This window comes from Dermacentor albipictus, chromosome 1 (assembly GCF_038994185.2).
Source record: "Dermacentor albipictus isolate Rhodes 1998 colony chromosome 1, USDA_Dalb.pri_finalv2, whole genome shotgun sequence".
NCBI lineage: Eukaryota > Metazoa > Arthropoda > Arachnida > Ixodida > Ixodidae > Dermacentor > Dermacentor albipictus.
Window position 1 is genome coordinate 46,812,824 of NC_091821.1, and position 17,334 is coordinate 46,830,157.

The window sequence follows — 17,334 nt, forward strand, 5'->3', positions numbered from 1 at the left end:
CAGAATGCCTTGGACCATGGAATGCACAACGTTCGCCGTGTGATCGAAGACCCGACTTAGGCCCGTTAATGACCCGGCCCTAGCACGGCCCAGGCCCGCCGAAAAACGCTTCGGGCAGCCCGGCAAAGCCCACGGGCCGCGCCGGGCTGTAATACCGGGCCGGGTAATTGCCTTAGTGCACGCAAATTGCGGCAGTGCAAGGCAATATAGGGCACCACGCCGTTCCTCACAATATCCTCTCCTTATCGCGATCCCGCTCCCCAACGTGTTGTACTCACCACGGTCATATTGGGCATTTCGCTTCTCAATGGCTCCCTTGTTATTCCTTAAAAGGCAATAAAGTGCCCTAGTCTCCGGTGTCTCCAGTGTCTCCGGTGTATGCTCTGACACCTTGCGAATGCAGTATAAGGAATGAGCGAAATATGCCTACATCCAAGTGCCGCGAAAATATCTAAGCTCGTGACTTCAATGAGAAATCGAGAAGGGTAAGTTTGCCATGCAGTCACTGTCATCGCTGCTGCTGCGTAACTTTTCAAGGCTAAGAGACTTCTAAACGAAAAATCTACCACTCCATAACTTGATTCAATGTTTACATTTACTGTTGCTTAAGGGAGTGATAACACGGCGTTCATAAATAAAAAACCGGAAAAAAATGAGCGATAGAAGCAAGGTTCTTGCCGCCCGTAGTTGCGAACCGGTATGCAGTTTAGTGGTTTCTCCCTACACGCCTGTACTTGGTGAGTGGCTTCCTGCGCTATATTGACCAACATCATTCTTTGTCTTTCTTCGGCGACCACTTTTTGTCGCCTAACGAATGTTCAGCGTTGTCGCTTGGCGTAGGATGCGCCTGCATGTGTTGGAGGTTCCTCGAGTGTTATCGGTGGTTCTATCCGTTGTCGCCGAACCTTTTGTAGTCTGACTGTGTACGCGACGCGGATTTTGTGGCGCTTTCTGGAGGGCACACGCACCAGCAATTGCGCTGGAACCTTCGACGAGTCATGTATAAAAGTCGATGCGCTTGACTCGCTTAGATTTCGACGGCCGCCGACCATGCTCTCCAGTATCATTGAGATTTGAGTGCCACTTGTTTTGGTGGTCACAGGTTCGCCCAATAAAGAGTTAACGTTTTGAAGTCCCGCTTTTGACAGTGTGTCATTCTATGCCTTCACGAAAACGTGACAATATTAGCCGATTTCCTTGTAGTGGCAGTAGATTGGGATTGGTGTCCTCGTATACTTTTTTTGCAGCGAAGCTGTATAAGGTTAAGCGATTCGTCCGTCCGTCTGTCGGTCGCCTGTACGCCGAAAACTCCTCCGGCGCAACCCCATGTGCATGCGCGAAATGAAAAGAAAAAAAGAGAGAGAAAGGGAAGCGCGTGATTAGGCAACACCACCTAGGTAGCAAAAGACGTGTTCAGTTCGATCCATGACATCACGCTACCTGGCCCAAAATTTCCATTGACAAGGCTGGCATGATCAAAGCGGTGTCGTCAAAATTACTGTTGCCTACTCGGAAGCATCCCCATTAGATTCCATGGCAATCGGGCCACGTAACATGATGTCATGGATCGCAGCGGTGAAAAGGCCTCGTGCTATCTAGGTGGTGTTGGATTAGCTCCACCAGTAGTGACGTCGTTGCTCTTCGTCGCAGCCGAGCGCGCGCGCAGCAGTTTCTCTCCTGCTCCGAAATGGGTAGGCCACGCGTCATACGCACTCCTTAGGAGCAGGCAGCTTTCCATCAGCAACGCCGCGAGCAGAACCAGGAACGAGCTCGTCTACGCCGTGCCGATGCTGCAGCCCAGGCACAAGAAGAGGCTCGTGCAGCCAAGCGCAAATAGAAACAGCGTACCGAGTATCCGGTGATCCTACCAAGCCGTAGTTTAGTGAACCATCAGGAGTGACCCAGTGATAAACACCGAACCGCACGTTTCAGCTTGGCTGGTTAACCATCTGTACGGAGTACTTGGGCGGTTATCTTTTTCTTTAATGCTACGTTCGCTTGCACGTTTTAAATTCACTCGGACAAACATATGAACAGCTTATCTACCACTCATCTGACAAAACTACCTCCTCTGACAAAATGAGGTAGTTTTGTCAGATACAGATCAGATCAGATACAGGTACATTTAGCGCTTCTCTTACCCGTCAGCGACGCATTCAGGCAGAATGGCGTCACTTCTTTAAATTTGTTTTGACAGCATAGTCTCCTTCCAATCTTTTCTTTTTTTTCCCTGTTGATGCCTTAAAGCGGAAGTTTGTTTTCCTCTTCCACGCACTGAGTGGGTGCTGCCTGCTGCTGTATTGCCGAGTAGACTCCAACCTGGGCCACTAGGTATGCGCTACTGGGCACGTGCCACTGATTATAAGCCCAATCTTGGCCAATCTGCCCCACTGGGTGTGTCACTGTTACACAAGCGGCACAAAAATCTGAAATGCATTTATTACATATATGCGGTACTTCCATGTGCAGTAGACTTGTCATCAAAGTTTTTTCTTCGACAGAAATCATGCATCACCTTTGCCCTCGTCGCACAGACAGTTAAAAGCTGCAGGCAATGAGACTATGCTCGTGTCATCAGTTACTGCTCCTACCTTGATAACTAAAACATGCTTCGCGTCATTTGTACGATGTTTTCCTCTGGTCGATCAAGAGTGGTCGCCGAAATCCTGGAGGGAGCACGTGGACTTCGTTAACCTAATCTACCAGTGGAGAGCAAAAATGCTCCACGATTGTTTATGTACCGGAACTTGTTGCGCACACGTCACACAAACCGATTTCGGAAACGGTTCCTCACTTCTGCTCTGTGAGTTTTCATGGCAAACAGCGGCAATGATGTTGCGGACCGGTTTCCTATGAAGACGGAACTGACGTAAGCTGTTTGCACTCGAATCCGCACCTCGGCGGTGGAGCAAGTGAGAGCGATCTGGGGCGGAGTGAGTCGATCCGAAACGACCGTTGGAAATTGCGCGTCCGCTACAGATCAGCCCGCGGTAACCGGATTCGCTGCCGTAGGACAATAAATATTGCTCCATATAGACCAGTTGAAAACACCATTAGATTCCAACACTGAGTTGGATCAGCGTGTTTTAATGCGATTAGTATTCTTAGCATACTTGCCCCACTTTGGTGGGCTATGGCATGACTCATAAAGAAAAACATAACCCACGGTTAATTGCCCTCAGCACAGCAGAATTATGGTATACCCATTAGACCACCTAGGAATCCTCCAAGGCCGCCCTCCAGAGTTTTCTCTGCGCATTACGCCGTGGATACCACGAATGACTTGTAGCGGACTCACTAGAAATTCACCATCGGGCAGTTGAGAAAGGACATGAAATAGTATTTCATTGGTGGCCAAGTCACTGTGGCACCCTAGGAAACGAGAAAGCAGACGGAGCCGCTAGATCTTCACATATTATAATGCCGACTGCGTCGCTTTCCCGATGTCAAGAACAGACGCAGCGAGAAAGCTCCGTGTGCTTGCCCGCGAGCTTGCGTTGGCACAATGCAATTCGGCAGACTCTAGGAACCAGCGCCTTTGTTCCTTGGATCATAATCTGAAGCTCTGCCTTCCACATGGGTTACCACGATGGGAGGTAACTCTCATTTGTCACCTACGGCCTGGAGTGGCATTTACCAATGCGTACTCCTACCTCATCGCTATGACCACGAGCCCAGATGGTGAAGTTTGTGGGTGCAAAGAAACGATAGCTCACCTTCTCTTGGATTTTCGTCGTTTCAATGCACAAAGAAAAGTCCTCAGCACCAGGCTCGACAGGACTGACAACCGTTCCCTTACGGAAAGCTAGAATTCTTGGACCCTGGTCCCAGCCGACGTCGGCAAGTGCTGTAGTGTGCTTTTTAAAAGAAACGGGACTCATTGAAAAAGTATAGAATGTGGGAACTGATGAGTTCCCTTTTTTTAATATTGTCTTGCTTTGTTATCTTTTCTGCCCTTACCTCATCCCCCTGCGCAGAGTAGCCGACCGGACACCTAATCTGGTTAACTAAGCTTTCTGCTTTTCAACTCTTGTTTTCCTTCCTTCCACATAACACCCTTACCAAATTCAATCGTGCAAGCCAGAGCTTTGAGACGCTTGGCACGTGAGTCGCGTTGCGTGGCAACAATTTACTCAGAAAAGCAAAACCATGCGCTTTTCTGGCTGGTAATGGAAATTCAAGTTTTACGGCTGAGAAAGCAGCCGCTGCAATCGCGCCATATTTAATTCTAAGTCAGGTATGCTGAACCCCAATTCTACTCGTGCACTACGACCCAATCACAGTGCAGCACCTTGCCCTCTAAATGACGTCGCTCGCGATTATGCATAAAACCACAACAGTGCCTCCCCTTCGCACTCGCATGGCACACCTAGGAAAACCTTAGTGCCTTCAATGTGGACTTTACACGTTTTCAAAGCGATTTTAAGGGAAAATGGAGTCTGCTGAAGGTTTCTAGAACCCATGTCTACAAATTGGTGTTACTTTGATTTAAAAATTGTCTATGACTTGATGCTACTGGTGAAGTGGACATACAGCGAGCACGATTTGTCCTCAATGGCCACATGTTTCTGGAATTACCGTTTAGAGAGAACATATTTAGCGTATTCCTTAGTGAAAGAGTTGATCAGCAATTTATCGCACACTTTTTGATGTCCGCCGATGAAAATATGGCGCCGACAAATAAATCGCATGTTTATCTGCAGTCAACCTTAGAATGACTGACATTTGAAGTTGGAACACTAGGTATATACATGCAAGATGTCTAACGTAACCTTACTTAAGTAAATGCGAATAATAACGAGCATGCGAGGTAAGCCAATGCATGGCTGTTTGCAGCCACCTTGCACAATTCAGTGTATTAGAGAAATAATGACGTTTTTAAATATTGATTTTGCGAGGCATGCTTGTGTGAAGCCATACGTGTGTTGTCATTAAAAATATTGAATTGTTTGCATGAGACTGTACCCTTTGGCACAGCCTTTGTTTCACGCTTAATAATATCTAATCAACGCGAGGAATAACACCATCGTGGTTCTGTCGATGGTTGGCATTTTACGTGTCCGTCCGTGAACAAAAATTATCATCAGCAGCACTGGCTTATAACCCTAAGCAAGCGAAAATGTCATGGCTCATCTCCCTCGTAATTTAAACGCTACAACCATTCAGCAAAATGAGAACAGCGCAGAATTCATTTGAATCACGCTTACAACGTACAGAACAGCGTACGTTTTATTAAAGAACAAGCTCAAGACAAGCGTCTGTCATCATAAGCAATGGCTCGTACATCCGTAAGCAATGGCTGATACCCCCGTGGGCAAGCGAAAAATGCAAAATCTCATACCCCCTTAAGGCAGAGGCTACAAGCGCACAGCAAAGTGAAGTGAACGGTGCATACATTCATTGAAATCACTCATACAGCACACAGAACAGCTCACGTTTCAAATAGAACAAGCTCAAAACAAGCATCCGAACCATCAATAAAGCATTGCATACCCCCCTCAGCAGTTGCAGGGATGATTTTGCAACCGCTTCGCTGGGCATACACTTTCTCAGGGTCGGGAGGGCGAGTCACGTTTTTTATTTCACGCCTTCGTTCACAACACGGTCGCTAGCCCGTGTAGCACAGAATTGAAGCTAGTATTTTAAATAACGATCTATAAACCTCGCCACTGGCGACAATTGCGTGGCAGCTAAGCACACATGCCCGCTTAAAGCTGCTCACTGAATAATCGATGCTCGAAGGGAAAGCTTTTTTTTTTCTGTGCAATAAAATGTAAGATTCGAAACCGCAAGTCTCGAGTAATCGTTGCTTAAATACGAATTTGATTTTCGCTCTTGTATTGCTCACGGCTGTAGTACATGTGCCACCACCTGCGCGAAACCTTTATTTCGCCGTTATCGCAAATTTAAGGAAGAAAATAAGCACTCTAGGAAAGAAAAGAAGCTCAGATGCCACATGAAGCACTTATAGCTACTTTACAACAAAAGCAGGAAATTCTAAGACAACGAGAGCTCTGCGCACGAATAGGAAGGCTCAATATTAATAAGGTAATAGACAAAGCGTGATGTACTGTAGAGTTGTAAACTTGCATGGCTCAAAGGCACGGTTATAGGGTTTAAGTTAAGTTTACAGCATACGGTGAGTTCAGTACGCGGAGGAATTAGGTGCACGAAAACCGAGCACGAAATGAAAACGAGGAGAAAAAGAGCTTGCTCTCTACGGTGGGGGGCTTTTGCGAATCAGCGATTTGTGGCGTCCTACGTGCAGTGAGTCACAAAAGAAAGAAACGGTACACGTGTAACGGAGCTGACTCGCAGCTAAATCATTTCGACTAAATCCGACGTAAAAGTAAGTGATGCAGACCCAATGCGACATTTTTTTGCAATGTATGTGAGGCGAAGACTTTGCGAAGCCTCGGTTGACTAAGTGCTCTCTGTTTGCCCATTTTTGCTCCTGCATTTTTGGCGTAATGGAAACCGGCGCGCGCATGTGCGCTCGTGCACCCGCGCTACGCAGTGTGACAAATCTTACATTGTCCTGCATTTCTTCATTCCTTGATTTTTGTTTAAATGTACCGCCCGCTTCTTGGCCAATCCCGTGTTAGGGGTATGCATTACAGTACGTAAGTCATCATTATCATCATCAACAACAACACGCGGCGATAATTTTTATAGTGGCATCTAAAATAAATAAATAAATTGTGATGATGACGATGATGATAGTCATAACAAAAGTCCATGTCGCTACTATATGGCATCGAACATCATACTCAGTACACATCAGTAAGGAAATGACACAAAGTACAGCTTTTATACATTTGACTTTTATTTGATTTTTTTTACCTGCTAGGCGTAAATTTTAAGAAATAAATATAGACTGTCCAGATGGCTGCCCAAGATGTCGCTCATTTGTTGCTGGCACAGTGTATGTGTATGTCCACAGAGTTTCATACTAAAGCTACTAGAGAGGCACCTGGCACCCGTGTCTGCATGCACCGTCAGTACAACGTCGAGTCCAGCATGGAAACCATGGCTTGTCCGTGGCCATGGGCATGTCTTGTCTTGCATTCAACGGCAATGATTAGCCTCGTTTCACCTCCAAGCTACACCATAGTACTGTTTTCACAACATTAGTTAAAGGTATAAGTGGGGTAAACTGTAAATATAATCATCCTCGGTGAATTTTACTGCAAATATGTCCCATTCAAAAGCATCAAGGCTTTTTGTGCACTGGAAATCACGTGATTGAAAGACATAGTCGTGAACGTAATACACTCAGCCGATCGAAGGAAACATTGTGCTTTGGGGAGCATGCAACCGACTGTGACTCAAGGAACAATAGAAGATGCCACCGAATGTTATTTAAAAAAAAGAACCTCATGAACTACCCACAACTGCCAGGATGGCTGGGTGACTGCAGCACCGAACTTTCTCGCTAACGATTTTAGAATGAAAGTCAATAGGTAGACATTATTCCTGTTGCAAAACCACAGCTATGCGAATGTAATGGAACCCAGCAGCTTTCATAAGAGGGGGACGATCGACCCAACCCAACCTTCGCGTTTCCGCGGATTGACGGGCAGTCTGTTCGGGCGTTACAGTGGCTGTAATGTCCCCGTTGATTCCCTGCCTGACGAAACAGTAACCATTGACGGTCGCAACTGCCAAGCACAAAGGACAACAGTTGCAGGAGTAGCGATGCGCCAGAAATATATATATATATATATATATATATATGCAGTCGAGCAACCTTCCCAAGCAACTTATGCCAGAGAGCTGCTCCATTACCCTTTCAAGTTCCTTCGTGGAACCAATTTGTACACACAAGCAAACATTCCCTTTCCGTCTTTCTTTCCGAAAGAGAGGCAACTCTTGCTGTGAACTCGGCCAGCTCACTGCGCTGCCAAAAGCAAGGAAGAAAATAATAAAGAAAACACACACAGAAGCTGTCCAAACCGCGGAAATGACCTACAAGTGCGTTCTTCGGCGGACGCTTGCAACAAAATGGGTCTTCAGCACGACGCTCGTCGTGCCAGATGATGGCAGATGGCATGCATGTAGCGCTCCGAACGTGATAATTGAAGCTTGTGGGAGGACGGTGCATTCCTTCACTCGAAAAAAAAAGAAAAGAAAAACCACACAGTCTCGTTGAGTTGTGGCATCTTGCTGCTAAAGTCCAGCTAGACCTGCCTCCAGCTTGGGCTCAATTCTCCACAAAGTACTCCTCGAGCGTGCCGTGGTGGCAGAAAGACGTCCATTTTGCGTGAGCTCTCTTTTTTCTCGTATGCGCAGTCATATCCACTGCTACTGTGATACATCGAGCAGTCGCTGCAGGCCAGATCACCACTGTAGCGTCTTGTCCCGCACGTCTTTCCAAGAAAGACTGTTCGGGCTGTAGAACTGGGCGAACCACTTCCGGAAGGCCATGATCGTTCTGTCTTCCTTAACCAACGCTGGGCTCTTCATGTATGACTTGTGGTTCCACACGAATATGTCCCTCTCAAACTGCAAATGAAAGAGAGAAGAAATAATCCTGTTACCCCAGCCTGGTACGCAAACAGATAAGGAGAGCAAAAACACACTAAAATATGCATTCCTATACACAGAATATACAAGGTGCCCCAACTCTTATGCACCAAGATATATATATATATATATATATATATATATATATATATATATATATATATATATATATATATATATATATATATATATATATTTATATGCAAATGCCACGCAGTTGGACAGAACCGGGATAATGTTGTTTGCCGCCGCTTGGAGATACTCGTATTATTCTTTGTATTCTGCCGAATGGCATAATTGGCCTTCATAAGTTAATCAACTTCTCAAATATTTTTGCGATAGAAATTATATGGACACTCCAGGAGCATTTTTGTTGTCGCCGTCGCCGTGATGTTCAGTATAACGTCCGAAGGCGATAACACCGTCACCGCAGACCCGCCGTGCTGGCTCAGTGGCTATGGTGTTAGGCTGCTGAGCACAAGGTCGCGGGATCGAATCCCGGCCACGGCGGCCGCATTTCAATGGGGGCGAAATGCGAAAACACCCGTGTACGTAGATTTAGGTGCACGTTAAAGAACCCCAGGTGGTCGAAATTTCCGGAGTCCACCACTACGGCGTGCCTCATAATCAGAAAGTGGTTCTGGCACGTAAAACCCCGTAATTTATTTTTTTTAACCGTCACCGCGCGTCGTATACCGTATGTGCGAGTGAAAGCGCGCGAGGGAAGCTGACGATGGCGGCTCAATCTAGCGCGCGCGAAGGAAGAAAGCGGAGAGCAAACGAACCACATTCCATGGGGTGAAAGGTCGTTGGGGGGGGATGAGAAGGAAGGAGGGAAGGAGGGGGGGGCTGGGCTGTGCTCCGGCAGCAATATGTATGGAGGAAAGCGCGGAGGTAGCCGAAGAGGGGGGGGGGGGGGGCAGGCTTAGACTCCGCCAACGAGTGCGTACTTTGTACGGCCGCGCGGTCGCGCGCGCCGTATCTTGAAAGGGATCTGCAGACGGCTCATACCTTTGTGCGCGCTGTGTTCTTGCTGCTTTTGCGTTGGAGCGATCGACCGCACGAAAGTAACTTCGCTCGCTGCTGGCGTCGCGCTTGCTCACACCAGCGTTTTGACAGCGAGTGTCCGTGCTCGTCGAGTTCATGTTTGCTTGTGCGCCCTGACACCGGGCTTGTTAATCCAGCTAGTAAGCGAATGTTTCCGCGTTTATACAGCCGATAAAGTTAATATCCTTACTTCGTATAGCTGTCTATTAATTTACTATAGCAATCGATGCTTCTCCTTACGGATGAAACTGCGACTTTTTTTAGCTACATGGAAAAAATGAATGAGAAAATTGTAGGGCAACTTGAAACACTCCCGATACATCTTTCTGTTGCTCAGTACATGGTAAATAAAAGTGTTTTTTTCTAGCGAGAAGGAAGATGGCGAATACGCACAAAATTGCCGCGCGACTGACCAATCAAGGCACTTTGCGTGTATTCGAAGGCTGCTTTCGCGCTTATTCTTAAGTGTAGCACGTATTGAGCGACATAAAGTTGTGTCGGGAGTTTTTCATGTTGCTCTACAATTTTCTCATTGACACTTTTCATGAAATATAATGTTTGAGAAGTTGAATAACTAATTAAGACAAATTATGTAATTAGTCGGAATGCAAAAAAAAAAATCTGAGTATCTCTAAGCGACGGCAAACAAGGTAACCTTGGATATGTCCAGCTACTTGGCATTTGCATATTTTAAATCTTGGTGCATCATAGTTGGGATACTGTGTGTGCATCACTTGCAAAAGCCCCACTGAGCGATGTACTCCGATGGCCGCGGATAGAAGTGTAGATTTCGGCCACAAAATTTCAAGGCCAGGCGCTCAGGTTGCGGGACGATTGCTGATTGATTGCTAATTGAATGATTTTTGATGGAATGATTATTTTACTAGTCGTGCATCTCGTAAATGGTCAATGCTGAAGTACCTAAGATGCCTATGAAGGCTGCCGTATCAAGGAAGTCTAATGTAGTTAACTGTTTACATGTCAGCTAGATAATACGCATTCTGACAGTGCCCCCGTAATGCGTATCAGCACCTCAAAAATAAGAATAAAATATTCTAGATCAAGTTCACTGATGTTGCAACAAAATGTAATGTATCTTTTGTGGGGATGCGCGACTTTCACGCGTCCCCTGATATGTTGCTTTCTCCTGTCTCCTGTAATCCGGCTTCGCCGCGTGGCTTTACTGCGCGGTCGGTATGCTTGCAGGGTAGTACGAGAGTACGAGAGATGGCGCGATGGATGGATGGAGTGGTGGATAGATGGATGGATGTTATGAGCGGCCCCTTTGGAACGGGGCGGTCGGTTGCGCTACCAAGCTCTTGCTATTATACTGCCTAATGTGCTACCTAAATAAAACAATAAAAAAGAAAAAAAGAACACGATGAACTGTCACAACCAAATTTTATGATCCCCTATTACGAACTGTGCTTTTGTACGTGTGTTCTTTGTCGTTTCCCTACTTTTCTTCCATCAATATTCCATTCGCCTCTTACTAATCCCTATTGCGGACATGTTTACTTTTCCATTGCTCTCGCTGAACCCAAGGGCTTCAATGAGGCCAGTGCTGCGAGTGTGGGTAGACGCGAGTATTGCTCTGCTAACGCCAACTAAAGGCGGGGTTACTTGGGCGCAAAAAGGAGAAAGCTCTTCCTCTTTTGCTCCGTGCCGGCAAGCGGTGCGGACGTTCCGCGCGCCCACTGATCCATACTACTGCGAGACCGACTTGCGAGGCCTGCCCCGGCATGCATGAACACGATCGTTCGAACGCGTCATCGTTGGCGTGGCCGTACACGCGAACGACCAGACGTTGGTTTCCGGCATGAGGCGAACATATTCCCTCGCTATCCAGTCGCCGTGAGTGGGACTTCGTCGATTTGTCCCGCGCAACCTTCGGCATGTTTTATGGATAGCAACTCGGCTAGCAGGCATTAGTCTATGAATGGGCACAAAATGCCATTGTGATTGTTTCCACTACTGTGTTGTTCCTTTGTCCCAAGAGCACGGGTGAGAACCCACAGATTCAAACTCCCCCCGCAAGCTCAAACCATTAATTAGTAGCGAGGAGCTGTGGGAGACTGCCCTGCGCAGCTCCGATCCCACCCTACAGGACCGAGTCCTGAGGTGGGCTGAGGAGGTAGCGGAGGCCTACCACGACTGGTAGACGGACTTCTAGCCCCATAATGTGGTGATGGACGCCTGCTGGGACTGGACTACTTAGACCTCCCTCTCTCCCCCCCGGCTCCTCCCCTTTCTTAAAAGGGGAATAAAGTTCATTCATTCATTCAACGGGGCACAGGCGTAAAAGTGACCATTCTGAATCATTGTACCTAACAGCGTCGTGCTATGAACATTCAGAGCGTGGCTTTCCATTTATTTTTGTGGCTACGTACAATGACATCTTTGTGATTTGATGTGCACTACACAGCTACAGCAATATCTAGCATTAACGTCTTTGTCATGCAATGCCCAAAACACTAAAGACACTCCGGAGAGTGCTTACTAGAGCTATGAATTGAAGTACCCAACGTTTACGAAGAGGGCCATCTCCGGGTATGACATTTTAGAATGTGATTTTGACTAGGAGGTCAAAGAACAGTCCCGTCAGGGGAAGAGCTCGGTATCCAAGTGGGATGAAGCGGCCGAAGGATAGTGCAACTAAGGAAATACTCCCTGTATTTCTTCAAAATTATTGGATTTGTGCACCGCGAAATTAAGCTGGGGTGGTAGATTATTCATGTATATTATTTCTGTTTTGAGAGATCAGAGGAAGCTCACTCAATGAAAAAACTGCAGCAAATAAATGAATGCATCTACTACAACAAACGTGCTGTGAACGCAGCCATGGAAAGTGGTATTATATTATGCAGAAATAGCGCTACCACTTTTTTACCAACCCCATTCATGCGGTGCTTAACCTCAACACTTGTCCATGAATCTGTAGAGTAGGTTTAAAGGCTGCCGGTATGAAGCCGTCGACAAGATTCAGCGCAAGTCCCTGAAAGAGCTGATACACTTCGTGAAGAGGGCTTCCATGCATACTTTCTGGAGTGGGAAATCTACTAGGGTCTATGTATTGCTTCATAAGGAAGAAAACTTGCCTAATCTTGGTTGTCTGTGTTATGTATTTGTCTGCTGCCTTGTAATGGACCTGGGACATTCGTCAAGCTGCTATGGAAGCTTTTTACCGAACAGTCTGTATATTGTATATGCAGGTAAATGAACTCAATTTATTTCAGTTCAAACTAACAAAACTTCTGCTGTGAAGCCCAATACTCCAACTTTGTGATCGCATATTTTATCAAGTCAAGCGACGACGTAACAGGGGCATTGCATGTTATTTTGAATCAAAATGCCGTTATTGTGGTCAATTTTTCTAGCACACCTATTTTTGAGCAAATTTATGGCTTACAAGTTTTGTTGACACCGCATACCTTAGCTACACAAAAATTAAAGGAATCAGCATAAAATAAGCTATTATAAAATATAAAAGTAGCGAGCAAGGAACAAACTACCTTACTATTCGCCAGAATACAAAGCGCACAATTAAAGCGTTTGACGCTGCACATTATTTCGTGTTTCTAGGCTCAGAGAACAGTAAACGCAAGTTTTTAAGGTCTTTCTTTCGATTTCACGCGTCACCGAGTCGAGGGACGACACACAAAGTGTGTTTGTATTTGATTGTTTCACTCGCGTTCGCTCCGAACAACGTAAGCTTACGCAAACAAATGTAATGAAGATACTGAATGCTTGCGTCAGTACCATAAACGAATGGGGGGGGGGGAGGGGAGGCTGCGTAAAATGGAACTAAATCGTGTCCGGTATGAATAGCATGCTAACGTGCGCACGCCATTTGTAATCATGATATAGATATTGAACCATGAAAGACTGTCGGGTACCCACGTACGGGGTCATTGAACGTAGAAATAGAAGTAACAATTTCAATTACTGGCACGTACAGTTGACAATAGCCGACTGCTTTGACACGTTTTGCGCAACTAGGAGCCTGGCGCAATGAGTTTGTCCTATCACAGAATGAATATAACTGAGGTTAGACCATCTTAAAACGAGAGTGCTGAGCTGGATCGCCTGAAAACTGAAAATTGGAGATGATTGAAACTGAATTGTAGATGAGGGGTAAGTGATGCATGCGGTATTCCTGAAATTGATGATGGGAAACACAAACATGGCATTATGTGTAAGCTTGAACAACACGAAAACACACGTGGCTTATGAAGAACGCGAATGGCGGGGCTCGAATTAACAGGCAGTCGAGTAGTTTTTGAGGAAGAACGCCCGTCATGCCAAGTCGCCCGAGTACTCACCATGCCCTTGGAGGCCCAAATGAAGATCCAGAAAAATATGCGTGGCATGCTGCGATCCGGGAAGTAACGGTGCACGGCGCGCACGTGGAAGGGCTTCATGGGTGTCAATGAGAGCACGTAGCCGACGTTGCCAAAGGCGGTGCGCATTGTGGTCACCACGAGCGCTGGTCCGATCTGGGTGACGCAGAAGCGATACTCGTTGTATCGGGATAACCAGCGCAGCGGCGACGACGTACGGCACACCACGTTGATTTGCGCCGTGTGGTCCCGAGGCTCCCAGTTGGTCTGCCAAAAGTGGCGCAACAGGCTACCACGCATGGTTGTCTCGTCCTGCTCGAAGAAATTCTCGCCCGTGGCGAGAAAAGAAGGACCGTGCAGGAAGTCGAAATGTGCCACGTCGGCCGCGTTCTCGGCGAGCTCCTGGATGTGGCACGAGATGTGGTTTTCGGCGCGCCACCGCGCCGATGCGCTGCTGTCGATAGAGGCCACCTCGGGCACGTCACTGACGCGCCACGATGGCGGCTCCGACTCGGCGTGGTACCAGACGAAGAGCAGGCCCAAGACCTCCTCCGTAGTCCACTTCTTGATCTTGACAAACTCGGGCACTGGAAGCAGATAATGAGTGCCGCAGTTATGGGACCCATAGGCTGTGGCTAGGCTCTGAGCGAAAAGGCACAACTCGCTTGCCTATTGGCCACTCTGATCAGTTTATGGAGACGAAGATGGAACAGACACAACGGAACGAAGACGTAAGCGCGAGCTATAAATGTGCATTAGGTTCACTGCTTCAAGTCGGGAACAAGAGAAGCTACTTTTACTTTTTTGCAATATACGATGGTTACGTTGCTTCGACTTTGTACACACCTTTCGAGGCGTAGGGAACGTGTGTGCAGGCTCCGGTATCCCCCTGAAATCTCCATCCGTGGAACGGGCACTCGATGCAGTCTCCCACCACTCGCCCCATGACTCCAAGGTGAGCGCCCAGGTGCGGGCAATAGGCGTCCAGTACGTGTGCAACTCCATCATCAGTGCGGAAAGCGACAAGGTCTTCGCCTGTGCACGAATAAAAATAGAAACAGGAGCGATTAGTGAGACAGCAAACCTGTAGACAGATATAGTAATTTTCCAAATTTATTTTGCCGAAGTTTCCATGAGATACAACGATTAATCTGATAGAATAATCCAACTTCTGAAAGATCTCTACCGGCGAGAGTGCTAATTTTTCGGCTCATTTCGTATGTTCAGCACGCTGAGATGACTTACTCGAAAAGTTCGCTATAAAGGCTATTTCACAGTTGCAGTGAGACCACGTTGATTTTGACGCAGTACCTTACATAGGAATTCTGAATATTTGGGCTCAACTTGCCCTCTCTGCACCACGCGGAGCACCGTGACTTGGACTACCACTCCCAAGTCTACAAAATTCAAAAACCTTGTGATCATAGGCACAGTAATGCACAGTGGAGTGGCAAAATATAACTGGTGCCGGAACTCACGCCCGCTTTATCGCAAAATTAGATGTCTTATCGCGAAACAACATCACAACACCGTCACAACTCGCAGTAGTGCTTCTTAGCGCGGATAGGTTTGCACCTAGACTTTCGCGATATTATGTATAGGTTAATTCGGGAAGCTGTGGTGCAAGAGGTGGCGATCATGTGCCCGTATTTCACAGGAATGTGTTATTTGAAAGAGAGTGGAAGCTCTAAAATAGTCTATGTAATATCGACACTTACACTTAACGATGTATCCTACCGTCGCAAATGGATATATAAAATTGAATGGCAATTTTATATTCGTTTAATGAATCTAGCTATGTCTCACTCTAATTAGAATGTTTTCTTCCCAATGTTTCTTCCGAACCGCTTTTCGCCCGGAGTTTCGTGACCTACTTGGAACGACCGTGGTGATGCCGCGATGCTCCGTCGCCTACTGTTTGGTACCGCGAAGCTTAGCCGCACGACCGGGGTGTTCTGGCGAGGTAAAGTCTCGGGTTTAAAGCGCGATAGCAGTTGTAATGGGAACCAACCTCAGCGTTTCCCCAACCACGGACCAAAGATTTTGAAGTCGATATCGCTACATGTTATGAAGTAGCTTTCCGATTGTTCAAGCTAAAGACATATAATCCATAAAAGCCAAACCCAAGACGTGGGCTGGGCGGGGCGACGCAACTGGCGCGAAAGAAGCTTTGGAGCGCTCCGTCGGGAGCACGAAGATATCAAGAAAAACGCTCCTGGCGAAGCGCCACATCCCTAGCATCACCGCTTTCTAACGCGCGGAGCGCCCAAGACTTGCAAAGGGCCATGCGGAACAGCTCACTAGTTCTTGCCGCACCGCTACGTCACAGCGAGAAAGATATTCCTTCTCACCCTCTTTTATCCCCGCGAGCGTCGGCGAGCGCCGTTGATGGCAGCGCCGGGATAGCGGAGCGCGGCTTCTCCGGGCGTGTTCACTGCGGCTTGGGAACTTTTGAGCGATACTGTAAATTACACTCTACTGCCGTTATCACGTGGTGCCACACATACAACGTCTTCTAGGTAAACCGTCATTTTCAAATGAAACTGAGTTTCCCAAAGGAATGTCAGGTCAGAATTGAAATACCCGTTTTGAAATTTTACACAGAACGAATAATTATGATATAGCAGCAGTAGACAATAAAGCCGAGTCAGCATGGCGAAAATGAACTGCTTTTGTTTAAGTAAATCGTTTAGAAATGCGAGGGAGAATGAATTTGTGTTCATTTACGCATTCTTGATAAATTGAAAGCCTGTAAAAGCGGACGACATGCGGATGATGAAAGCCGAAGCGACCACCTCTGCCTGACGCACCACATCTCCATGCCGGCAGGTACATTCGGCTACGGCATATCATTATGTATAATGAGGTAATATCACTGATTGGGCGAGCTAGTATATCTTCACAGAAAAGAAAGCAGCGCGACTCACAAGGAACAGTTGCATCTTCTTTCACTGCTCATTGTGGTTCACGTTGTCGACTTGTTCTTACTAATTATTTGCTTATACGGTGATTTAGCAGGCTCCTTAATAGTGTACAGTATAATGTCCTAGCTTTTAGACCTCTGACAGTAAAAAGGAATTGGCTGTAAGAGGATCCAAAGTTTGACTGCGAAACAAACTGCATTTGATTGTACGCTGTGGTTAATTGTACTTTTTTGTCGAAAGGAAACCAACAGTTGTTCCAATACAATTTTGTGGATCTGCCTCACAAAGGCACGAAATTTGTCATAGTACAATAATTTCTAACTTCAGAGTATTTCAAGACGCGGAACACCTACTTCGCTGGCACAGAAAACCACACGATTGCTGTTACAGTTGCGAATTGAAATATCCCCAGTGACCGACAAATATATCACAGTGCTATCATACCCTCGCGCTTGCAGACTGGGCGTACTTCCTCAGCCTTCTTTGTTCTTAACACT

General features: G+C 46.7%; 1 protein-coding gene across 1 annotated transcript in view; it reads right to left on the reverse strand.

Annotated features, from left to right (window-relative positions):
• Nucleotides 1-6,858: 6,858 nt before the first annotated feature.
• The window catches only part of LOC135905298 (cholesterol 7-desaturase nvd-like), a 34,304-nt gene continuing 23,828 nt past the window's right edge, over nt 6,859-17,334 (reverse strand). The window contains exons 3-5 of the mRNA XM_065436322.2: nt 14,760-14,948; nt 13,896-14,500; nt 6,859-8,505 (exon numbers count right to left, since the gene is read on the reverse strand). Coding sequence (XP_065292394.2) covers nt 8,341-8,505; nt 13,896-14,500; nt 14,760-14,948 — 959 coding nt within the window. The 3' untranslated portion in view covers nt 6,859-8,340. The remainder of the gene's footprint in view (nt 8,506-13,895; nt 14,501-14,759; nt 14,949-17,334) is intronic.